Source organism: Lepisma saccharinum, chromosome 4 (genome assembly GCF_977018435.1).
Source record: "Lepisma saccharinum chromosome 4, izLepSacc3.1, whole genome shotgun sequence".
In the NCBI taxonomy this organism is placed as follows: domain Eukaryota; kingdom Metazoa; phylum Arthropoda; class Insecta; order Zygentoma; family Lepismatidae; genus Lepisma; species Lepisma saccharinum.
In genome coordinates, this window is record NC_139232.1 from 63,280,392 (window position 1) to 63,307,598 (window position 27,207).

General features: G+C 39.4%; 1 protein-coding gene across 2 annotated transcripts in view; it reads left to right on the plus strand.

Annotated features, from left to right (window-relative positions):
* LOC145986517 (protein white-like) overlaps positions 1-27,207 on the plus strand; it is a 123,029-nt gene that overhangs the window by 16,449 nt on the left and 79,373 nt on the right. For both annotated transcript variants that reach the window (XM_083120625.1, XM_083120626.1), the window contains exons 2-5: positions 12,464-12,677; positions 18,861-19,099; positions 19,874-19,945; positions 20,204-20,302. In XM_083120625.1, the coding sequence (XP_082976751.1) occupies positions 12,464-12,677; positions 18,861-19,099; positions 19,874-19,945; positions 20,204-20,302 (624 nt within the window). The remainder of the gene's footprint in view (positions 1-12,463; positions 12,678-18,860; positions 19,100-19,873; positions 19,946-20,203; positions 20,303-27,207) is intronic.

Consider the following 27,207-nt stretch of genomic DNA (forward strand, 5'->3'; position numbering starts at 1 on the left):
ACCTACCTGAATCACAAGCGCCTCTGAACAACAGTAGACGTCATTGTTGTGGATGATCCAACTACTGATTGATTTGGTTTATTTTACTTCGCTTTTCTACCACTTTTGGTTTATCGTGAATATGAATATGAGTGATGATATTTATGAAGTTGATGAAGGGACATTCATAAAGAATACCCTTGCTAACGCTGGGATTCGAACCAGGGATCTCTGTCGTCTTGGCGCGCTGTGCAAAACACTTTGACACGGAGGTGGGTGGATGATCCAACTATCGAACACTACTGACGTAACAGTGCCGATTAGGAATTCAGACCACTGTTTATTGCATCTTGGAATGGTGATAAACATTTTAAAATACTTTTGTCCACAGATCATTCGATGTTAAGAGTTTTCAAATGAATGCTAAACATTTCCATTGACCCAATATTAAGCAGTAGATACTAACGAAAAAAAATGTATTAAAAAAAGGAATAGTTTTGCGGGTTAAGTGGTAGAGCAGCCACAGGCTGAACTTCTACCACGAGGACTTCACCAACTTATTTGACAAAAACTGTCTTGATCTTTTAGTTTTTAATGCAAATTGCTGTTTGTGCGATAAATTATACAATGAAGTGGTCATTAAGAAATGGTATATTTGAGTTTGGTAAAGTTACGTCAGTCAATATTGCGTATTTGTAGCATCACATAGCACGTGGCAAGTGCGCGAAGAACCGGGTAGGAATTCTACCGCTGTCGTCTGCTTCAGAAGGCAAGAAGGGTCACATGAACCCTAGAACCAATCACGTAGCTCTCTGCTCCGTACGCTGGCGTACGAGAGAGCATTGCGCGCGTGCTTAGAGATCCAAGCTTTCCCTCCAGATAGACAAGGAATATAGAGTGGAGATCAACTGGAACCTTGACAGGATCAAGACGTACGTACGCAGATCCTCGCGCAGTGGTTACACGTTCAACTAGTTTTGCTACCAAGTGATAGTGTAGTGAACAGGTATTGTATAGGAACACATACCGCGTAGTTTAATAGAACAGTGATACGTATACCTTCACCCGGGTAGCCGGCCCAAACGGCCATGAACGGGAACGAATCCCCGGACACCGACATGGACACAATAGATCAACCCTCATCGCCACCCAAGACTAACCACATAACACCCTCTCAGATAAGTGCGGACATAAACTCCCAAAAACGCCACCGGGATGAAATGGAGGAATCGATCCAGCCAGACAAAGTCCCCCGCGGAAACTGTCTTTCCGAAATTCAACCCACTCTTCTCGAATACTGGTACGACAAAGACATGCCGGGACCATATGTCGTCCTTCTGGACGGCATTGAGAAAAACGCGAAAAGACTTGCCGCAGGTAGCGTCGGAAACATTCTCAGGAAAAAAATGTGACAGTCGACTTGGTAGAACAATGTGGTATCAACCGGGTCAGGGTAACATTCAAAACAGCAAGGGCTGCTAATAATTTCATGCTGCAGACTGCTTTGCATCGGGAAATGCTGGTTCAATCGCGGGTGCCACTTTCATTAGTTCAAAGGGAGGGTTTGGTATTTAGTATCGAACATGATACCTCCGAACAAGACGTATTGGAAGGTATAGAAAGCCCCATCAGGGTTCTCACAGTCAAACGCTTGCCGAAAAAGATCTGGCGAGAAGATGGGACTTTCGACCTCGTTCCAACAAATCTTTTCTGTGTTACCTTCCGCGGGAACCAAATACTGATAAAATCATCATTAATAGCCAAATACACGAAGTAACACCTCGAACAAGAGCGGTTTTGCAATGTTCTCAATGATGGCGTTATTTGCACCACGACAAAGAGTGCCGTTCGAAACCCGTGTGTGCCAATTGTGCCAAAGATAAACATGAAGACCAGTGCGACAGTTCACCCTCGTGTATTAACTGCAAAGAACCCCATTCCTCTTTATCCAAAAATTGCCCCCGACGTAGACTTGAATCAGCCATACAAAACAAAATGGCTGAAGAAAACATTTCATACCACGAGGCAAAAAACAAACTACAAGGGATTTTTATTCCCAGCCCCAGCAGGGAGGAAGTTCTCCGCCGAAGATTCACAGGTGCTAATTTCCCCCATTACGTCTTCCAAGGTCGGAACGTTCGGTGGACAACACTAGACTTGACTTGCCCCATTTGATACAAACGGCCAATAACTATCAGATATTGAATCATACGCAATCGGTGCTCACAAGTGAAGAACCAGTATTAGAAAATACTTCCCCTACTGATGCCATTAAACCGCCGAGGCAACCCAATAGACATCGTTCATCCAGAACAAAAAGAAAAGACGACCATCAACCCCGCAAAACGTACACTAGCAGGAACTGGTATGACGATGATGAAGTGTTAATCATGACCTCCAGTCCCACCTCCGACACAGAAAGCAATTATTCCAAACGATAGGACAAAATGCCCGGCCCGCTGCTTTGACAAGTAAGAGGGAGATAGAAAGAGTGAATCCTGTTCGGCCACCAACAAATGTGTTCTCGAATAACTCAACCTCAGCGCATATAACAATAGAGCACAATCTTATTTACAACTCGATCCTAGACATGATTCCCAATTTATGGGACGCGGTGCGGGAAACAGAGAACAAAAGCCGTCGCATTCAACTCATCAAACAAATACAATCTCTAACATCTAATCTCCTGGTTATCATAGAATCGACAAATTGACAGAACAAGGTTTCCGATAGATACCGGAAATGGAAACAATAGTACAATGGAATGTTAATAGCTTTTCCGCGAGAAAACTTGAATTATTACATTTAATTGCCGAATATCAACCCCAAATTCTCTGTTTACAGGAAGTTAAAGGTACCAAACGCGAAAAATATCGTATTGCGCATTATAATATATACGGTACACCAACAACTAATAGGGGAAGGGTAATATTCGTACACAAAAAAGTTCAACATACAGAAGTCCGGATTCCGAATGACATAAGATTAAAACAAGATTTCCAAGCAGAAATAGTAGCTATTCGCGTTTCTATCTTCCTACGAACATTCACAGTCATATCGATATACATCCCTTCCAATACTAACTCCCAACGCATACGAGCACGAGACCTTCAAGAAATGGTACAACACGTTCCCGGAAGTTATTGCCCTTTTAGGTGACTTTAATGGACACCACTCAACGTGGGGGGAAAACATAACGACAGACTAGGTAACGCAATTGACACATGGATCACTGAGAATAACCTCATTCTCTGTAACGATGGCACCCCCACCCATTACCCTCTCAACGGAAATAACCCATCCTGCATAGACCTGACGATAACGTCTCCGGAAATATTACCTCAGTTCGCGTGGCATAAAGACTCAGACTTACGGGGCAGCGATCACACACCCATTCTCTTAATCAGACGTCGTCACAAGCTCCGACCCCCAGGCTTGGCTAACAGACAGACACCCCCAGTACGGCGATGGAACAAAGCTTCCATTAACGGGGATGCGTTCAAAGCCACGTTCTCACGGATATACATGCCAATTCTATCATTCCGAAATATCAACCTATTAGTCTACTCCAATTTCATCGAAATGATTACGGTCGCTATGGACTTCAGTGCTCCTCGTACCCGCTTTAGTATCCCGGCCAGATATCCATCCGTAAGTTGGTGGACGAGAGATTGCGAAACCATTAAAATCAGAAAAGGACAACAACTCCGAAAATATGAACGACACCACCACCGAGAAAATTTGATTGAACCAAAACGCCTACAAGCGAAAGCAAAAAAAAATTACCTCCAGGCGAAGAGAGCAGCATGGCAAAACTTTTGCAATACATTAGATCGCAGCGATAGCATAAGCTCCATTTGGCAACAAATTTAACTCCATTCGCAAACCCACCCAAAGTAAGGTGAAAACGCTAGACCGAACCTGGGAAAACGACTTCATATCTTTATTAACACCCCCCCCCCCCTCGGTTAGCTCGGGTTATAAACACGACGAAATATTAAACGCAACATTCACAGATGACTTTCCCGCGGTAACCGCATCAGAACTCTCAAATACCTTGGACTCCGTCAAAAATACCGCACCAGGATATGACGGCATTACATATGACGTACTTCGCCACTTGCCGGACGAAGGTATCCACCTCATTGTACAAATTTACAATGAAATATATCGCACCGGTATTATCCCCATAACCTGGAACAATCATATCGTAATTCCTATCCTCAAACCATCCAAACCTCGCAACAACGCACAATCGTATCGACCCATAGTATTAATTCCGGTACTCACCAAACTTTTTGAAAAAACATTACAATATCGAATAAACTGGACCCTGGAAAAGCAACAATTTTCCCCCACCCAAAAAAACAAATGGGATTCAGGCTCAATCACGGCAGCCAAGATGCCGTATCCACTCTCACAGTAGCAATACAAAATAGTCAGAAAACTAAGGACTATTGTTTTAGCCTGTTTACAGACATTGAGAAAGCCTATGATTCGGTTTACATCCCAATACTATGCAATGTATTAGATAAATTATCAATACACCCTTCCGTTGCTAATATTATCTGGAATTTATATAATGAACGAAATATTGTATTTTGGTTCGATGATCGAGTGGACGGGGCCAGAAAAGTACGAACCGGAATACCACAGGGGTCCCCCCCTCAGCCCCCTCCTATTCAATATATATACCCACCACATCCACCAATTAGATCTCGCTGACTTTAAAATATTACAATACGCCGACGATTTATGCTGTTATAAACAAACTTCTGATGCCACTCAAGGCATACTTGCTCTAAAAAGGGCTATTTCTGTACTTCGGGATAACCTCTGGAGTATAGGACTAACCTTCTCACCCTCCAAATCAAAAATCCTAATTTTCAATCACCGACAACCTTTAACTTATCCAAACAATATACCAAGTATCCAAAATATACCTCTTGTAGACTCCTATAAATATCTCGGAGTTTTTTTTTTACAGAAAACTAACGTGGAGACCCCACATTGAATACCTCAAAGTAAAAGGGGAAAAAAATATTAATATTACGAAGCATATCCACCACTAAGTGGGGGAGTCATCCATACATTATGCTCTTATTTTATAAAAATTGCTTTAGATCATTATACGATTACGCAGCCCCAGTATACGGTGGGGCAAACACAAAAACTCTGAACTCGTTAGATATATTACAACGACAGGATTTACGAACGTGCCTCGGCCTAATGCCTTCCAGCCCAAACGTGAGTGTCTATCTCGAGAGTAATGAACAATCACTTACTCACAGACGAAAAAAACTCACGGTACAATTTCTACTCAAAACATGGGCTATTCACCCGCACCCTTTCAATAGAGAATTTGCCATCCAAAGACAATGGGAGATAATAAAGCGTATAGATCACTCAACCCCCCGATATTATTTCTTATACTGCTATTTCATAGACACAGAGGCCTATCAGCTGTCATTTACCCACGACCACCCACTCATATACCAATTAAATATCCCCATAGAGCCAAATCTAGATATCCATTACGTCGATCGTGGTGAACATGGAAAATATCGAGAAAGATGGCCGCAGTCGACATTAATATATACGGATGGATCAAAAGACGATACCGCAGTAGGTTCTGCATTTTATATCCCGTCCCAGAACATAATTAGACAATTTAAATTACCTCCCGACGCGTCAATTTTTTCGGCGGAATGTTATGCAATATATAGAGCATTACTTCATATCCTCGCGTCGGGCCTTCCACAATGTCTTATACTGACCGACGCCTTGAGCGTGCTCCAAACGTTGTCAAGAGCATGGCACTGCAGCCTATAAACTTACGATGTTTCCTTATCTTATTCAAAGTGCAGCGTTACGGCTCCGAAAACGGGGACAAGAAGTGACCTTTACCTACATCAAGGCACATTCCAATCAAAACAAATCTCACGACTTCGTAGACATCTACGCAAAGCAAGCGCGGACACTCGAACAAGTAACCCCCTTACGCTTGCCTTACACAGACTTGCTCCCTCGCGTAAAAATGAAAATCCAACACGAATGGGATGAATGGTGTGCACACGAAATACACAACACAACCACCTGTAAGTGGAACACGCACATCGGCACAAAACAACCTTGGTATCAATCTTTGAAAATGCCTCGGCCCCTGATTGTGTTCACCTTGAGAATGCGCACGGGTCACGTTCTGGTGAATCAACATTTGGCAAGAATACATGCGGTACCTATAACTTCCTGTCAATGCAGAGAACCCAGCCAAACAATAACGCACCTGTTTTTCCAATGCCCCTTACGACAAGCCCATCGGGAACAGATGTATCAAACCCTACTTCGACTATACTGCTTTTCCGGATTCTCTGGAGTAGCGACGCGCAGAGGGGAAAGCTTTTGGGCGGGGCCAGACTAGGTGGGGAAGGGTGCGGGATGAAAGCAACGAAGTGCTGCGCGGTGTAACGGCCATAAAGCAAAACGCTTTCTGCTGCCAATTTCTTCTTTAATTCTTCTATTCTTAACAATGGCCAGTGTATTGTTTTACACAAAGAACAAACAATATTGCACGTTTATTTGTCTTTTGATGCTACGAAGAACAGAAAAAAATTAAAACAAATTTAAACATACATTTTCAAAAAACATGCAAATAACCACAAACTATGAAACATCATGTATCAAAATGTGTTTTAAACAAGTCTGAAAAACATGTTTCAAACACTTTGTTTTAAACATTTGTAAAAAACAAAAAGCCATGTGTTTTAAACTTTTCAAACAAGTTGTTCTCTAACACATTCAACACTATGAGGCGCTCTCCTGAATGCAGAGTTCCCCTAGACTTGCGAGCTGACATGTTTACTACGGAACTACTGGACCGCGAATGAGCCCCATCCCGCGGATGCCCCTCCCCTCCGCGCGTTCATTGGACGAGGCGCACACCCTTCAACATGCGCACAGAACGCGTTCGCGTTCTCTTACTCCAGAGAATCCGGGAAAGGAATATAGCTGTTCCATTTCCGGTGTCAATCCCAACCATGATAAGTCAGCCTCGAGCTCCCATCATATGGACGCTATATAGCTTCGCACGAAAACACAGCATCTCAATGTAAACAAAAACAATAAGAAAGATCACAGTGTAACATACCCAACAGGATACCCTCCCATAGTGAAAATCACGAGTGAAAGTGAAAGTGTATTGTACAAGTGCCACAAGGAATAACGACTGAAGGAGACAAGAAGAAGGGATCAAATAAAGCAGTCCCGATGGCTAGAAACCGCAAAGGATAGGCGGTGTGAGCCACGATAAAGCAAGCAAGGAATATAAGAGTTCTATATTCCCGGTGTCTAGTCAGGAAAGGCATTGAAAAAAATGCTAGAACGAGTGTTGTCACGTTGTTAGTGGAGCGTTGCAAGCGGATCTCGAAAAATAGCTATTATAATGCCATGAAGGTCAAACATATATGAAATTAGTCAAAATTTACTTTATATTTACAGCATTTACGCATTTTTGAAATTTTAAATCAGGAAACACCGGGCGTATGGGCTATTTACATATACATATATATTTACTTTTAACTCTAGGCATGAGATTATTTCATTTTAAGATATTTGACTGTTTATTTACTAGCATGGAGAAGGTAGGACAGATTATAATTTCAAAGTCTTGTTGCTCAAAGCCTGTTGGAGATTTATCTCTAAAAAACTAACTACGATATACTATCTTTTTTATATATATTTTATATTCACATATAACAGAACCTTTGTGTTGCTCATCTTGCATTTGTTTCTATATAACTTCAAATGTTTATTTTGTGTATATCTAATGCTTTAAGAAACGTGCACTCCCATTGGTCAGTTCATATCGGGTGCGGTGCCTAGTTGCCGCCATTCTGCGCGGCAGTTTACTTCCGCCAGTGTTCGTGGAGACGTCACTCCGGCAGCAACCGAAAACCACCGCGTGGCGGATATTCATCAAAAAACGTAACGTGGCTAGATTTCATTCGTGACATATCAGTGAAGGGCAGTGATATGTAGTTCAGTATCACAGGAACATTACAGTGCTGATATCATTCAGTGAAGAACTAGTAGCGTGTTATTGTGGATATGCCTCCTCCAAAAAAATAATTCTCAGTCTCCACACCAGAATTTCAGCCACAATCTAAGACAATAGTAATACTCAAGAATTCGATACCCCATCAATTTTATGCTCAATCCCCCCTCTAACTAAAATAGTCGCCATAATCTAAGACCTAGAGTTGAATACTGTCCCCCACAATGTTTAATTCAGAATTTCCCTCCCCAGAACTCACACGTCAATTAAGACCTAATATGTCGAAAATACCCTTAAACACTTTCATTCCTTCATCTAATGGATTAAATATGGTGCATCCGCTACCAGGGGTGCGAATTTCGGTCGGGTACTTCACCTCACCGAGAATCAATTCTAACCTACATTTGCGCTGTTTTATGTAAGCAATATGTGGTACTGTGAACAGGAACCAAACTGACTTCCACGGTCTAGAGATTAGACTATCGTATCGTACCCAAGGCGTTGGGTAGAAGTGACAAGTCTGCTATTACCCTGAACATAGCAGGAAGCAGAGAAAGGAATGCTGAATAAGTAATTAGGCAATTGTTGAGAGAACGGGGACAGTTGGAGTGATCGCGGAGTGATCGCGGATCTAGAGAGCAAGGAAGTTGGGGCGATTATTGAACATTGGTGCTTGAAAACAGTGAATCCTAGAAGGAATGTCAGACATGTGACAATTGAGAGGACAATCTGTGGAAATAACCTTCATCCAATTGTGAGACAAGTAATATCCTTTTCTTAACAATGTCCATAAAGGTTCAGTCATGGAGAGTACAAAATCCATTTATTGTACCTGTAAATTCTTTTGCCATTCCTTTGAACGTAACTCCTTGCATATCTCACATTAGGCCAAGCGAGTGATAACCATCTGGAAGATAAATGATGAATGGCTACGCCAATAGTCAATTCTGGGTCTCTGGTTCGATTCCAACGCAGTATTAACATTGCGTGATGGTATTGTCTTGCAAAAATTGGGATTCAGGGCTGGAGTAGGAAGTTTGACAAAATGCATTTTTTTCTGCTGCAGTTATTGATAATTTTTTTTCTTGATATACATTTTCTATGCATTTTATTGCTAATGTTTGGAAGCTTTCTTTCATTTTGTCGATTTTGTACCCTACTGTTTATTTTTAATGTTAATGCCATATTTTGTCATTTCCAATAAAATTTTAGAATGTTTTTAATCAAATGTATATAACTTATTTTCCTCCCAAAACCTTATTTATTAGCACATTATGGTGTTGCCAGAAACAATAACAAAGCTGAAGAAAGGGATAAAAGTCTTATAGCATCCAGGAAGGTCTTCAAGGAATTGGTGCGGCAGCTGGTTGAAGTGCCAGGAGAAAGAAAGTTAAGTGTTGTAGAAAAGTGCAAACCTGTAATGAGTGCAGATATGGAATTGGAAAAAATGAAAACAATTTGTGATATTCTTAAAGATGCAAATGCTTTTTTTGACGACATGAATCCGGTTACAATAGCCTGTTTCATGTGGTAATTACTTCTGATGAAGTAGAGTGATAATTTTCTGTTATGAAAAAGCATTCGTTCTGACAAAAAAAAACAAAAAAACTGATGAGCATTAGCAATCAAAGCAACGAAGGACATTTAAATGTTTTTGAAAGAAATTATAGATTTAAGTGACTTAGAATTTACCATTTTTATCGGTTTATTGTGTCTTTTTATTTGTTTGTTCCTATTTTCCACATTATAAATGCCTTTTGGCCTGTCTATTTTAACCAAAATAAATGCCTGAACTTCCGGGCTGTAGTTATTATTGGTTGTCCTTTTCATAAACCTTCCCTGCACTTGGCACAGTGGTTCGGATCCCACTTTAAACTGTAGGTCCAGTCCCGATTAGCCTTACTGTGCATAAAGTGGACTTAAAACAACAAATCAATCAATCATAAACCTTCACATTTCTACGGTAAACTGAACAATGAGATATTAGGAGTAAAGTGAATAAACAAACAAACAAAAAAAAACTATTATCAAGGTCTGTCAAGTTCGGTTTCCTTTGGAGGCATGTTGCACGGTGGTTCGGCTCCAAATTAACCTATAGATCCAGTTTTGATCAGCCTATCATGCATAAAAACAATATTCTCGAACCTATTAAACATAATGTTGAGTCTTCAAAAATATTAGGTATAATAATACGTATATCCAAAAACTTGGTAGTTGGGAGGGGCGATCGCTTAAACACGTAAGGAGAAACTGATGAATGAAAATAGCTCGCATGTTATTTTCCCCCCAAAAAAGGCAACTTTCTAAATCTTCAAGCATCGAAATATCAAGAAGATAAACCACGAATTGCCATAATCTTGCATCTAGTTTACCAGCAGCCGAAAACGAGATGAACTTAAATCCCTGAATTGATACATAAACTGACCCAGGTTGTTTCATATCAGGGTACAAATAAATGCAAGCAACTTTTAGGTGGTAAATATTGTGATAGTAGTGTTTCAACTCAAATAAGAATGCAATGGTGACTGACCTGATTAAGAAAAGTTCTTTGCTTTAGAAAGGAAACAGCTACTGTAAATAAATCAATACCAAGGAGTGAAGTAACTGTCACATTTGGTTCCAAGGAACAATATGAGATACTATTTATTGTCCTAAGATATCGAACTTTGGATATACCGTGACACAGGTGCCAGTGAAGTTTCTGGCCAATTGTGGCGCACTAAAATACGACTCTCGGAATCGCCTTGTGGAATATTCCATGCTTCTTTCGGATGGGGTCCCCTCATGTAGCCTCTACGAACCGCCGTATGATGGTACACTAAACTAAAACAAATCAAATCAAACCTGAAAAGCCATAGCCAGAGCTACTAGGGGCCATTTCAAAGTTTATGGAGAACTGTTCACGCTACTGGAAGAAGCAAAGTGTATATTGCAAATAAACATATTTCTGAGATACGTTCTGCTCAATTCAGAAGTAGACGCTAATGTAAGTTCAAGCTCTGAGGTGCTGAAAAATCTTTATCTGCATTTGGTTCAACTCTGAACAGGACACTGCTGCTCTGTGGCTGCAATACATTAGGATGCTGGATATTCTTCGGAATTTCATTAAAGCCGAGTGTATTGGGAAGTGGAGTTTACATCTTCAATCACTTACGCATATGTTCTCCTTTTGCTGCATCAGGGGCAACACCTGTGCTACAAGTGCTAGTCAGCATGTACAGGAAATGATCAAATTGAACACGTTATCATCAGGTATCTACGAAAAATTCAGCAATGGACTCTAAGTTAGGCAAATTGACCGGTTTAGAACCGTATTTTACCGTATCATGTTAGTTGAAATTCATTGACAGTGGCGGTGATTAGGGGTTTGGGGGGTGTAAGTGGAGTTCTTATTCTTTGTGAGTGTCCCTTCATTAATTTAATCATATCCTCACTCATCCTCATTGTTGTGATTAGCCAACTGTGGAAGGAGTGACGCTAAATAAAAAAAATCAGTGTGTGTGTGTGTTTGTGTAGGAATATGTACATTGTATACACGCAGTGTATGGATTATACATATGTCACACATGTATTCATAATTTCTTATACATTTACATTATACTTTTAAAACTTAATGTGCTTATTACATTTTGACGGGATGGCCCGGCTCATTTTGGATGGGCTGTGACCCACTTTCTCCCGTCTTGGTTTCTCCCCTGTCTGAGCATGCGTTGTTTCTTTACCTATTACATCTACATAGTTATCTTTCATCCTCATCGTTGGGATTAACATACATACCGCACGCAGCGATGTCCGTTGAACCGTGGAAACTGCGGCCTGTCACTGTGAGTCAGTGAGTGCGGTGGTGCCACGTTCTACGTACATCTTTGCTTCGTTGAATAAAGATATGTATAAAATCGGTTTCGCAATGTGAATTTAAAATGAAAATGGATTCTTAAAACAGATGTAAAGAGCTTCAAAACAAGACCAAGATCATATTTGTAGGACTACCCAATACGAAGAAAAAATGTTTTACAAAATTAATAACGGTTTTTTTGACAAATTTTAAAAATCTGAAAATTAATAATTGTGTTTAAAACCTGTATTAAAATTTCATCAGTATCGGACAACCTGTTTTTTTTTATTTATAGAATTGCAAAGAGAGCGATCGTTTGCAAGACTAAAAAAAATCGGCACTTTTCTGTTCTCACAACGATTAAAAATAAAAGTCCTACTCGAAAAACATTTGTTTAGCATAGATTAACGAACAATTGAAGAAGATAAATTTTGATCTAACTCGTTTTTATGTAGAACTACTGGTTAATTATTAATTAGAGTACAAACTCGAGTATCTGTAATTTTTAATCCGACAGTGGGAAGAAATGCGACGTAACATATGAACTAAGTTGAAGAACGACAAAGGAATTACACAGTCCGTCTCTTTCTTTGCAGGAAAACGAAGCAAACGAGGCTGTGGTCCATGTTCACACAGGGCCATCGACGTCACTAGAGCCCTCTCCGGTCAGAACTTTAACTACTGACAGAATGACTTACTCCTGGCATGGGATAGATGTCTTTGCATCGGGGAATCCTTCAAAACGCAGGAGGTGGTTTTCCTTTAGAAGGAACAATCAACTATCTGAACGAAAGCATATACTTAAGAATGGTAGGAAATATTTCTATTAAAGTAATATAAGTCAACTAAAAAGTCTGCTCAAAATGGATTCTTTATTCACTTTTTTTTATTAAAAAATGAAAGCCATGCAAAGCAAATTGTGATATGTAAATATAGCTGATTGAAACTATTGCCTCCTCTATGGCATTGCAGTTAAGAGTAAAGAACTCCAGAGTATAGGATTGATAACAGTAATGTAAGGATATTTGTTTCTTTGGTTTTCACGTGTCTATATTTTTCAATTAATGTTAATATCTAACATTGTATAACATATGTCGGGTTCAATGCTGGGCAAGAAGTGAACGTTTTATTCTGCTTATTCCTTCATCTATTACAATAATTCATCATCATTGTCGCGATTAATTTATTCATATAGAAAAGCGATGTAAAGTGAACAACAAATACACGTATACATACAAAAATGTATTTATTAGAATATAAACAATGTTCTAATATCCAGTGCACGTACAGTGGGATGCATAAGTCTCTTCGCAAGTTTCTCATCCCCATGTTCATTTCATTTTATTTTACGCAATGAGATGTTTGGGAATTGCAAGAAAATGTCATACAAGCTGACGACAACCTCTGTACCGGTATGATTAAAAATCCAGTCTTTAAGCCTACTTCAACAGAAAATTTAATGAAATTGAAAATTTGCCGACCAATCTTTTGCATCCCGCTGTACAGTATGCATATACAGTTTCCAGTATACGTACTTGATTGACGTTTGTATTCTTCGGAGCTTGTTAACGTTTAATGAATGAATGTCCTTATGTTCTATGCCGGACCCTGTGGCCGAGTGGTTAGCTCATCGCGCTGCAACGCTAGGGGTCCCGGGTTCGAATCCCGCTCGGGCTTGGTTGTTTGTGAATGTCCATTCATCAATTTCATCATTTCATCACTCATCCCCATCTTCGCAAATTAACCAAGAGGCGCAAAACGCAAAGTAAAATAAACTAAATCAATCAATCAACCTTATGTTCTATAAATTCGTTCCAATGTAAAATGGCTAACGCTGTATTTGGAATCTATTAAATAAATGAATAGAATTAAATTTCTTGTTTTTCTCGTAGTGAAGTGCCGTTTCCATGACTTCCATCTGTTCTGCTGGTTTTGGTAATGGCGCGTGGCGGTGATTATGTCCCTGGTTACTTCTGAAGTTCGATCGGTGATGGTGGTTCTATGCAGAACTGGTGTGTTGGTCCTTAGAAGGGCCGACTTGAATTTTGGGCCTAAGAATGAAAGCTGAAGCTTCTTTGATGTGACAATTCTGTTATTTTCCTATTGTCTGTAATGCCATGTCTCTTGTCTGTTTAGATGATTCCTGCTTCAATGATCGTGAAGAGGGTCTCAATGTTTATCCGTAACTTGTCAGTACTGTCCTCTGTCTTTTGAAGTTTGTCTATAGCTTTTTTGATGGTTGTCGTTAGTCTTGTGTCTTGAAGCTTTTTCATTAGCCATTGGATGATTTCAACTGTTTCTCCTTTGTCTTTGTCTGGAGTTTGTAGTTTCTCGCTGTAAATCTATGTTGTCCCTTGCTTTGGGTTTGCATGTGGTGTGTCTGGCTGCTCTTTCCTCTCTCTAGTTCTGGAAGTGATGTTCTGTCTTGGTTGTTTCGTCTGCTGGACTGACTGGAACTTTCTGCATCCTCTGTAGTTGGCTGGATAATTCTCCCCACAGTTGCAGCATTTTGCGGGGAGTTGTTTGTCTTTTTTCTGGCATTCAGAGGTGAGGTGGTTGGCTGCACGCTTGACGCATCTCGGCTGGGTCCTGCATCTACCCTGGGAGTGCCCGATCTTCTGGCACCTGTAACATTGTAGAATCCCTGGTGATCTGTATGGTTCTACTCTTATCTTGTAGCGCATTAAATATTCTTGATTGTAGATATCTGGTATAGTTTCTCCTCTTTTCAGTGCCACCAGGTATAGTGGCATTGGTATCTCGGCGTGCGTCTTTGGATCTCTTTTCTTTATTTGGCTGACTTGCTGTACCTTGAATCTTTGTGCAAGCTCTGTCTGTATTTCTTCAGTCGACATGTTTATTGGTAGCTTCCGTAGGACGACTTTGATTGGCCGGTCTCTTCTTGGTTTTTTGGTAGCGTAGCTGAGTGACTGTTCCTTGCAGTAGTTGATCAGCTTGTCGTACGTTTGTCTGTTGCTTAGCTGAAGCTTCATTCCACCATGAAGCAGTCGGATTTTGACGTCTTGGTCTCCTACCATTTTCGTCACTGTTGAAGTCAGTTTGTGGCTTCTATCTGAATTGTAGATGTATACAGCTGGTGGCTTCTTTGACGTTGTGTCTGTGGTGCCTGCATTGTCAGTGTCAATGTCAGAAAGTGGGTGAAAGGTGTTTGAGATGTCAATAGGTTTCACTGTCTAAGCTCGTATTGGCTTTCTTGGGTAGACGTAAGGTTCGTTGTACATATCTTCCTCGTCTGAGGTGTCACAGGGATATTCTCTCTTCCTGTTCTCCAGTGGAGCATCTGGTTAGGTGGTTCTTCCTTGGACTGTGAGTTAATGGTGTTGTTCTTCTCACTGGGTGGTAGTGGGCTTGGTTTGGTGGCGGTTTTTCTGCCCTCTGCTTCTTCCTTATCTTCTATAGTCTTTTTTCCTCTTTTGTAGGTTGAAGAGTTCTCTCTCTTTTGGGGTGATTGGTATGCGCTTCCCTTGTCGGCCTCCAGCCGCTTTGGCTGATCTGCGCTAATCGTACACAGTTCTCTACGCTACATCTCGAATCTCTTCTTATGCTGGCCTCCTTGGCAAACGCAATCGGTCCGCTCAGTTCTGAGTCCCTACGAAGAATGTCCGTTTAAGTTATTAGGTCTAGAGAAAAGCTAGCTTACCATATTTTATATAAACTGTAAACTTTCCGTCTTTAAGTTCTAATCAGTGACCGATTTATTTTCTTATGGCCCCTCCTGATGCATTCTCAGACAGAACATGCAAGATACAATCAAAGAGTTCGAAATGCCGGAATGACGACTGCAAAATCTGAAAAGAATGTACGCATATCGCTGTATAAAGTACACACATATAGAAATAATATGTAATTCAATACGTCATTCAATCATAGATACATTGATCGATTTCCTGAATTCCGTGTATCATTGTTAAAAGTCACAGTGAATTTTCCATTTGTCTGTTATTGTCTTACTATTCTGGATACGTGTACATATTTTGTCTCAAAAGTAGGCCTACATGTTGCTGTGGAATCAATATTCCCTTCAGAATTCAGGGAATTATTCTTGTAGTGCGATGTAAACAATTTTCACAAACTGCACGCTCATACGTATAGTGAGATGCATTAGCACTTCTCGGCAAATTGTCCACGACTATTTTCATTAATTTTTCTCTTCGTCCTTCGTGTTTTTAAGGAAAGGATTATGCTGGTGTAGAGGTTGTCATTAGCTTGTTTGACGTTTTGCTTCTGATGTACTGTTTGAGTACAACAAAGAAATTAAAACATGGAGGATAATTTGCTTACTTATGCATCCCACTGTACCCAGCAACGTCATCTTAACGTTCAAGGTTTTAATAATTGAGTGAGTAACAAAGTGATATAATAAATGGAATAAGGAACGGCTTGAAATTTTGCAATGTTCTTAAAATTGATGACAATGCCGTGCCTTGAAATGCATATTACATCACTAGGATTAACGTATGGTGAAAAAAATTTGCACAAAAAGAAAACGCTGTGGTCAAGGGCAAAAACGCACACATGTATTTCGACTTCCATCCACTGCCCGGCTTTCTATCTACATTGATTCCCTTCTCCAATTATGGCACAATATTATAAACCGTACGACGGGAAAATCCTACACGTTGAAAATGTTTCACAAGCTAGGACTTTCGAACATTACGATTCTCTGTCCAATATTGCACGATCATTTTCCGACGGTCTTCTTCTTTCAGCTCCATACTGACTTGTTTTTACACCAACCTTCTCTTGCTCTTCACACTACATAACTGGTAGACGTACAATCCAACACAGCTCAAATGGTGTGTCAGTGTTCAATATTGCCCGTTCTGCAGGGTTGCAAACTTTGTGCAAATTTTTTTCACCATACGTTAATGTAAAAAATAATAGAGATAATTTGTTGCAACGGGGAGGAAATTCATGCGTTTTATGGTTGATTTCAAGGTTATCAACTCGTAATTATGAATACAATTTCCATTATTCTTTCTTTGCAGCATAATCTTTCGGCCATTTCCCTTATTTGCTACTCGAGATAACGAGTCTGGTTTCTTTTGTTTGAAGCAGAAAATAATGTTGATTGAATCTCGCAAGCATGAACTACCCGATTGAGTCTTGTGAGGTTCATGATATGAGAGACATCTGGTTTTGCCCCTGTCAACTTGTTACTCAAGTTACCAAACGGTCGTATATGATTAATGTTAAGCAAGACCAGCTTGTTCAAAGCTGGAAGATTCTTGGCCTTTTAGCTTATGAACAGCTTATTTTCAGTGTACATTTTCTCAAAATAGCTGACGCACTTATAAGATTTGATCATGTGCGTATGCCTGATTATAATACATGTTTTATATCCTGATAAATATATATTTTTGTTTGCGTATTTGAGATTATTTTACGTTGCTTTTCTATGTGAATAGGTTAATCGTGACAATGATGATGAACTGATGTAATACAATAGATAAGGGAATAAACAGAATGAAATGTTCACGCTTTATCTAGGATTTCAATCTAAGGCCAGTGTGCGAATTAACAATAAATTTTATTCCCAGCAAAAGACAATTATTTTTATCCCCCTCAAAGAAAAATACATAAAAACATAAATTATACAATTTCCTAACTATGTAACAAACACAATTGAGAAATCATTCGTGCCCATTAATTATCAAATATTTTCCTGCCGACAAGTATGCAGCCTTGTTGATTAAAGGACACCATTCTGAAACTGACCAACCTCACCAAGTCGAGACAACAGCAGGCTGTTTTCCACTTAGGTTTTCATCGCATAGTGCTGATATTTTACGTGTATTGAAGTGTTCACAAGAAACTTATAGGTTGGTTAGATGGACATTAAGTTTGAATTTTACAATATAAATTTGGTCAAGTTTTTTGTACTATTAGTTCGATATCTCTTTTTGCGTATGAGTGTCGGTTTGCTTAGAATGTAAATGTATGAAATGTTTCTACATTACGTATACATGTTATCATAATATTTAATGTCCTAGGTTAGAACCAATGTCCTAAGGTACTCAGGCTCTGTCCGAAAGGTCAAAGCAGATATTTGAAGTATGGTCTTGACGAAAGTGACGTCATCTAGTTCCGTTCGATAGCGCCAAGAACAGAAGCACACAAGTACGCAGCTTGCAGCACAAATGGTTGGTGACTAGGTCACGTGATATCCACACTCGTTGGTCATTTGTTTAAAATCGCGGTCCGGGGAGATAGAAAGCCAGCAACACGGGTTAAATATACATTATGGGTCAGCAAGTTCTTGGTTAAAGTGCTTCTAATGTGTGGAAATGTATGTGTAAGAACATTTGAAAATGCTATGTGATATATGGTGAAAGACAAGTGTTTAAAACGCGAGGAAAACAACGTGTCCTCAGTTTTATCTACGGATCGTATTTGGCGCTGCAGTCGAAGTGCAATTCGAAAGACTTTCACTTCCAGTCCACGACTTCAAGACTGCACTGCAAGAGCATACGTACTCGGAGGATGCTCGCTTGAAGTAAGGTCTTGCACCTTTCGGACACGGCCTTAGAACCGCAAGGCAATAGTTTAGTTTACTGGCTAGTAACATATAAAAATTTGCATACCCCCCTCAAATACCTCCAGAAATGAAATCATAAATACACCACTGAGTGGACATCCCCCACCAAAAAAGCAAAAACCTTAATTCGCACTCCGCCATGGAAATCGGCAAGTGATCTCCTTATTGTTATCGGTCTTGTCTCGAGTTGATGCGGTGATACACTGTATATATTGTTTCTAACTACAATGTATGTATGTATGTGTGTGTATACAGTGTGCGAATTTAACTTTTTGCTTTGGATAGCGGGAGACCCACTCATTGACGTATTTGTTATTTCATTTCGGAGGGGGTATTGTGTGAATTTGCACATGTTACCAGTTAGTAAACTAAATAATTATTTCAGAGGTTTGAACGCAATATTTATACAATGTTTTGCCTTGCTCTTTTGGAAGTTTCCGGCATAGCGTATCCAGGAGAGCTGCTTGCCATCCTGGGAAGCAGCGGGGCCGGGAAGACCACCCTCCTCAACGCCCTCACGTTCCGCTCTTCCAGGAGCCTGACCGTGATGGGCGAGTGCGCGGTCAACAGGAGTCGAGTGGGACCGACGTCCCTCACGAGCATGTCGGCGTACGTGCAGCAAGATGATATCTTCATTGGAACGCTAACCGTCAAGGAACACCTCGTTTTCCAGGTAAAAAAGAACGATGATAATCGTGCACAGTTTTGGTGACCGAATATTTGTGGGTGGGGAAAGCCCCCCCACCCCTTCGGACACTATGAACAAGTCTCAGTTGCCATAACAGAATGGCTGATCACTCTTTTTTTCCACGTCTAAAGAAGGCAATCTTGTCTAAAATCAAGTGATCACCCTCGAGACGTTTAGAATTAACATTATTAGTATGACTTTGGAGAGCAAAGCACTTTCTGCTTCCCTCCCCCAAGTGAGAATTTTTATTTTGAATGGATAATCAGAAATACAGTATATCAAATACCTTGGCGAGTTTTCTTTCTATACATCTACCCAACAGAAGATAATTCACATTGTGTCCATTACAATAAGAAGAGATTACTATTCTAAAGTATATTTATTAAAAGTCTCAGACCATTTTTATTTTAAAATGTAATTCTGTACAATTTCCAAGATGTCCATTCTTTTCACAAAGGCATGAAATTGTCAGCAGTACCATTTTCACATAGTAATATCTAATACTGCAAGTTATTGATGAAGAAAGTAAAACTATGATAGTACACATAATCTCAGAGGGGAGGATATTTTCCTTTACCGGTTAGGAACGAAGATAAAACTGCAGAGGCTGTGGAAAGAATATCCATGAGGAGATTTCCTGGCATCTTCCTTAAGTTCTGATCCTGATTATTGACTGTAGTTAATGAAAATCAGTATGGTCTAACAAGAAAAGAAGAATTGGCAACTTAGTAATATCTTTTTTGTTTCAATTTTTTGCAGGCACTGGTAAGAATGGACAAGCCAATTCCCTACAGACAAAGAATGGTGAGAGTGGAAGAAGTTATATCGGAAGTAAGTACAACGAATCCAGTGAAATATAATAATAATTTTATAGTTTTATGTCAGTAGTTTTCGATAAGTTAACATAAGTAATTTCCAAAAGTCCATATTCCTTGCTGGGGAGTTGAAAATGCCATTCCTCCACTTCCTACCCGTTATGAAATTTCTTGGAAAGAATAAAGTATAGTAACGTGAATAGGAGTACAGTTTCTTGATAGTGTGTAGCTAACATGGAAAATCTTATGTTGAAACTTCCCTTCTATATTTCAGCTAGGCCTGACGAAATGTGAGCACACACTGATAGGGATACCAGGAAGAATCAAAGGCATTTCTGGTGGAGAAACGAAGAGGCTTTCCTTCGCCTCGGAGGTACGTCTTGTTTTAGGTATTCATACTTTCATCAAATAACAGCAAAAATAATACACATGAGGCTAATTGCGGAGGCGAATAAATTGTCCAGTTAAAGGTGAAAAGCTGCTAATCCTGAGTTCGCTCTTATGTAGGGATGGCCAGATCCGCATCCTGAAATACCAGTGACATCATTAGAGAATTTCGTTCGGATGGACCGAAATATTTGTATTTGGTCTATCTATTACTTCTTTCTATTTTCTCTCTTCCTCTGTTTCTTCTTTTCTACCTTTAGTTTTTCTCCTTCTGTTTACCTGTCGCCCTTTCTTGCTCTATTCATTCTCTGTTTCTCTTTCTACCCCACACTCTATCCCTCTCTGTGTGGCTCTTACTCTACCACACATAATTCTGAAAATGTATCATTTACCAGAGGTTATCAAACTTTTTCGTTTCACGGCGTCCTTAGTGTTTCAAGATATTTCCGCGGCGCCCTAGTTAGAATGTGCACCTATCGAACACTTGCAACGCTCAGTTAGTGTTTTAGATTGCTTGCCTTAGTTAAAATATACACAGATATTTCAAATTCAGAAATATTTTACATGTAAAAAGTACTAAATAAGCAAATATTTGGAACAATCATATCATTTCAGTGACAATAATGGAACATTTCGTGGTGCCCCTGTAAGTCAGCCAGGGCGCCGGGGCACACATTTTGGGAACCACTTATTAGTGTATTTGTGGACTCAGAGGTAGACCAGGTCCACCCTTGTCCATCAACTGGCAGTGGCCTTGCTCCCATATAAAGTCCAGCCAGGGAAGACAAAACTACTGGAAAGATCTATTCCAAACGCGAGAGAGGAAGCAGGTAGAAGCACCAGCCAAACTATACTGTGATATTTCGTTTATATAGATTTTCTTGCTTTTATTTTCATTCTGAACTCTTCCATAATTTGAAACACATCTCTTTCTTACTTGATTGATGTTTCCACAGCCAACGATTTTCACGGAACCCTTACCTTCCCAAAATGCCATTGCTGTCACAGACCTCCAGGTACCGAACCGGAAACGTGAGCCTTTTTTATGGGTCAACTTTAAGGGGGTTCTAAACCCATGTTAAAGAATAGGCCCAAATTCCCAGACACAACCATAGCATTAATATAGATTCGGTAAGAAAGAAATTTTCCGATATGAAAGATTGATTTATTCACTAAAACCTGGAATACCTATAATTGTTTTACGATTAAAGGTATTTAAGTAAATAACAGAAAATATATAAGGTCTCCGTCATGTTCAAACTGCTGCGTACAGATGGCGTTGAAGTGGTAGTTCTTGTCAAGACCGGTGTATTTTTGTCTTTTATGTCCAGTAAGCAAGATTTTGTTGTGAAACAACGAATCCAGTGTGTAGCCGCTAGTACCTACAATATCATGTGAAATGGTGAAAACATTTCGTATCTTCAGAAAGTAGTGGTTATGTTTATGGTTTTTGAAGTGCCGTATCGTCGTGGTGCTAATTTTAGCATTCACTGTTGCCAAAATTTCACTCCGTGTTTTATAACGATATGATCAAAGCAAGTGCCTTGATTGTCCGAAACTCAAAGCAAATTACCAGAGAATAACTAATATAATTATTGATATAACTACCACATATAGGAGAACAAGGGGACAAATATTTCATCGAGGAGTGAGAAAAATGGAATATCTTGGAAGGTAAGTCTTGTACTTAATTGTACGTATGTTGCTTGATATTATCCATTAAAAGCAAAACGTTTGTTATATGAAACAGATGCAGAATGTATATTTATTTAATGTTGAGAAAATATAATGTGACAATTTCTGCGAGAATATCGCTTGAACGTATTGGTACGCTTCTTTTCCTTCGAAACAAAAATAATAATTGTTTGTAATTGTAAAATAAGAATAGGATGTAAAATATTAGATTATGCATGGTCCAGATATTTATCGTGTTAGGATTCTAACTAGATCAAGAAATATGCCTTTAATATGGATTACACTGATTATATATGTTGTATTGCACGAAATACACCATCACCATTCTACCCGTTCTATTCACATATATATCGAATCGTTTACAGTTACAAATTAGGCGATTGTTTCACAATCTCATTTTGCCCTTGTACGTACATGGTTGAACAAGTCGTTCTGACCTGTTTTCGACATTTTTCTTTCTATTTAGAAAATAGGAGGCAATTTATACAACTTGCAAATATTCACGTACATGTTAGTCTAAATAAGAATGGATTCGAATAGATTTGGTATTAGATTTCTGAATGTTCTACAATTTATATAAACCCTTCTGTTATCTATTACTGCAAAATCACCTTTAGTACGGCCTGAAGCCAAAAATTTCGTAGAGAGGGGGATACTATCATGGCGGAGAGCATACCTTCATATTTCTACTTGTAACAACTATTTTGAAGATTGTGAGTCATTGCACCACACAATATTGTAATTATTAAGTTTACTAAGAAGTATATACAGTAACTCTACAGAATACACTTCACAAGTGAGTACAAATAATATCATCACGAAAATGAAAACTTAACAAGCTCTAATGTGCATCTTCACCATATTTCTAGTCCCATGACTATGCACGGCTTCAAACAAAAGCTCATCGTTTTCAGTTTGTAATTAGAAGCATGTGATTCCTGCCTACACCCCTATTTTGACACTGAACAAGCAGAGACGTGGGGGCATCATGCCCCCCACTCATCATCGAGGGGGGCAATATTGTTTTATAGTCACCCCCCCAGTCGCTCCATAAGAAAATGTAATTTTTTGTCTGCTCATTTTTGGTTCTGAATAAAATTTGAGAAAATATATTTGCATTCGTCAATGAACATGGGCTGAAGTTTCCGCTAACAGCAAGAACAAGAAAAGAAGTACTTGACTGACAGATCCCTAAGCAGATTAGGAATGGCAGTTCCGTCTTTTCAAAGCAAATGCAAACGTGAATTGTCCCTCCTAGGAATTCCCTCTTTCTGTTTCCAGTTCCACCAGGTTTTCTACAGATACGAGTACCCTCGCTCGTAACAAGGCTCCAGGGAAGGGTGGGGGAGAAGAGGTCGGTGCACTCAGATAAAAACGGTCTGCAGTTCCGAAATAGATCCAAGCCGACATATTTCCGCGAAACAGGTGTTGTGGAGGAACAAAATATCATATGAAGAATTCCTGGTCTCTCTCTCTCTCTGCATCTCAACTGCTGTTGCATGCCCACAACCCCCTTGTCCGGAAAGCTTTGTCCAGATGGACGTTTCGGAAGATGATTGATTTTCCCCTCGCTTTGACTTGAACTTTTCAGTTGAAGTTTGGTGTTGGGTTGGCCCATTCATAAACCACTAGCCAGTAGTCAGTTATCGGATTCATCGGAAACTTGTGAATAACAATGAGTCTGTCGACCACCGCGTCGTATCATTATTAACATATCAAATGTGCTTCTGAAAATGTGGTTGCAGGGGAAGACTGAAGGAGCAACCAGCACAAAAGACGTCTTTTTGGAGGTAAGCAGTAGAATAAAATTATTCTTGATCATTGTGGAATGGTAAAGCCGCCAAAATTAAAAGCTTAACAAAAAGGTGTTCGATTTTCAATGAAGCACATACATGATTCCTTCATTCATGACTATCATTATCATATCCTTTACCCATTGCGCAAAAATCTGTTACATGTTGAACGTTAATTGCCTCTGTTTGAACGTATACATTTAAAACTGAACGTAAATATTGATCGCACGGTAACACATCGTACCATATTTCGTCTCACGCTGGCAGTGACGTGCGGTGACGTCGACACTTGGGGTAGCAGTCAGTGGCGTGCTCAAGGGGGGGGTTGGTGTGGGTCACACCCCTCCCCCTTTAGGGCCCAGTATTCCTAAAAAAAAAAGAAGAACGTCAATAACAGGAAAAGATTGCAAAATGATGAATGAGTACCAAAAAAGTACACTTAACCCCCACCCACATTCGAAAATAAAAAACGATTTGATTTTACTCTAAGCCAGAGATCCTGAAAAAGCAAAGTAAAATAAACCAAATCATGCAATAAATCAATGATTTGATTTTAATTTTTAGCGTCGCTTTTTTTTTTTGTCACATTTGCTTAATTGCGAAGATGATACGATAAAATTAATGCCCAGGTCTGGGTTCGAACCCGGAACTCCTGGAGTCGTAGCGCGCTGTGATAACCACTCCCCCACGGTTGGTTGATTTTGTGTTTTAAGTGCACTTTGTGCACAGAAACAAAATAGGTAACAAAACACAACACACTTTTTTGTAGTTTCTTCAATGATATTCATTTGACTTTTTGAGTTCTGAGATACATTTTTCATTCCAAATTATTTCATTATTCAATGCAACACATAGGACAAGAATGCGCACTCATCACGGGTTCGGATCCTGGCCTGGATTGTTCATATGAGGTCCCTTCATCAATTTCATCATATCATCACTCATCCTCATTTTCGCGATAACCAAATGTGGCAGAAAAGCGAAGTAAAATAAACCAAACCAACAACAATATGAAAGCGCGTTCTCTTGCCCAAATAAATACATCCGTATTTATGACTGTTAGAGGCCAAGATTAGTATATTTAAATAAAAAAAAACTACTAAAACGAGAGTGAGAGAGAGCCTGAGCACACATTTGTAATTTAATAATTATATGTTCCATATTTAAAAAAAAAGAAAAAAAGAAAGACAGCATAACATTATTGTCTGCACATAACACGTTCCCATTTCATAAATAATAAAACTACATCCCATATTATACATACATATTGTACAACGTGTAAAAGGTTGTGTAAATATAGAGAACATAAGTACTGCAGAAAATTTTACCTTGAGTTCTTTAGAGGATTTACAAAAAAATCTATGAGAAACCAATTCCCTATCTGTCCTATAGGAGATAGACTGGGGTACCTAAAAGCCTGGGCTTTCAACCATTGCAGCGGGGATCGACGGGGCAAGGGAGGTAGAGGTAGAAATCTTTCTTTTCCTTGGGCCGGCCGTTTCTACCTGGAAACTGGTCAGGCGGAAGAAGAGCGAGCTAGAGTTTCCAGCCAGCTTTGCCCGCGGATCACACCGATGGACGAGAAGCGCGTGGAAAAGAAAGTGTTGGATATGAACTGTGGCTTTAACAAGACAATAAATATTGTGATTTGAATATAATTCGAGATGTGAGATTGATTGATCTATCTCTGCTAGACTAGCTACTCCTCAGTGCACGTCACTGCACGCTGGTTTTTCTTGGGCTGATGGGGACGAGGGGGCAGAGCCGATCCGGGGAGGGGAAACTCGGGCAATCTACCAAGGCCCAGCGCTTCAGGCTGCCCCGTGCCAGTTTGACACACTTAAAAATATCCCAAAATATAGAAATTATATTTTAAACAAGTACTACATAAAAATCGTGTTCAAACAATTCAATCAAAAATAGCTCATATGCACTATTAATTTAATTATAAAATCAGGACGTGGTAATATTATTTTACATGAAACAATGTAAATTCACCACAGCTCGTCAAAATTAAATATAATGAACGTCTAACCATGAAAAGAAATACCAATTTAGAACCTCACATATTTCTTGGTTTGTTCTGCCTGCTTCTTGCTCTTACGTAATAGTATAAATTTGCTATTGAATAGAACACTAGACTTCAGACTAAGGAACAAAAACCTACGATTTTTTCAGACTTCTGAAAATATTTTGGTTACAGGCCCTGAGTATATTGTATAGCTCCCACCTAGGGGCAATAAGGGGGGTAGGGATAATATTTTCTTTGCCTGTCTCTTCAAGAATCATTTCGCTATTTTAAATGCTGAAAGCAAAAATTGTTTTAAGGAGCATTAAGAATATTTTTAATGGCTTGTATGATATTTTAACTGTTTTTTTTGCTATCATTTAGTTATGATTTCCAGAATAAATTAACATTACAAAAACTGGCTGTTCACCGATGATAGCGTAGTGACTAATACAGTCGTCTTATCACTAAAGGGACAGGGTTCGATTCCTAGGGAGAGTGGACAACTTGAGTACAACTATGTATCCCGATCGAAATAGCATATAGAGTTAAATTCATGACAGTTTTGAAAAGTTGTCCCAAACATGGTCGTAGGCAGGAAACATTTCGCTCATAATTTTTCCCATGGACCAGCTCGATCCTACTTTCCGACGCTCATATTGTTCCTATACTTAGCAAACAGCATTAAATAGAACCACTATACAAGTATGTGTTTTATGGGACCGCATATAGGTTAAATGCATATACTATATCGACCGCTTGGTAAAGTGTAGTGAACGTAAATCGCTACCAAGCTGGATATCCTAGTTTTGAAGTCTTAACAAGGGGAATTTAAACCCTTATCGAACAAGGAATTAAAAAGTTGGAACTGGAATTTTGGTAAAAAAATGAAACATTCAAATGACTACCAAGGCAAATTTATTGATAAAAAAATATACACTAAAAACGTAACGTTTCCACCCTCTAACAGGGTGTTCTTCAGACAAAGATTCACAATGAATTGAAAGAGATCAATTTATTGTGAATCTTTGGCTGAACGTTACGTGCAAACGTTACGTTTTAAGTGTATATTTTTTTTGCAATAAATTTGCCTTCGTCAGCAGTTGAATGTTTTATTAACATGGAAACAAGGCTTAACAGTGCTACCATTGGGAATTTTGGGACAATCACATGAAAATTATGAGTCTTATCCAGGAACAGCACTGGAAATAGGACAGCAGAAGTGAAGATGAAGGGGTCGCAGGTGAGCTGTTAGAATTAAACTCGTTTCGCTGAAATTTCAGAATTCAAAATGTTTGAAAATTCTAGCTCGATCATTTCAGCATTGTCTCCCTGTTGTATTTTTGTGAAACTGCTAATAAATTTTTGAAAATGTGTTACAAATTTTGGTTTCTG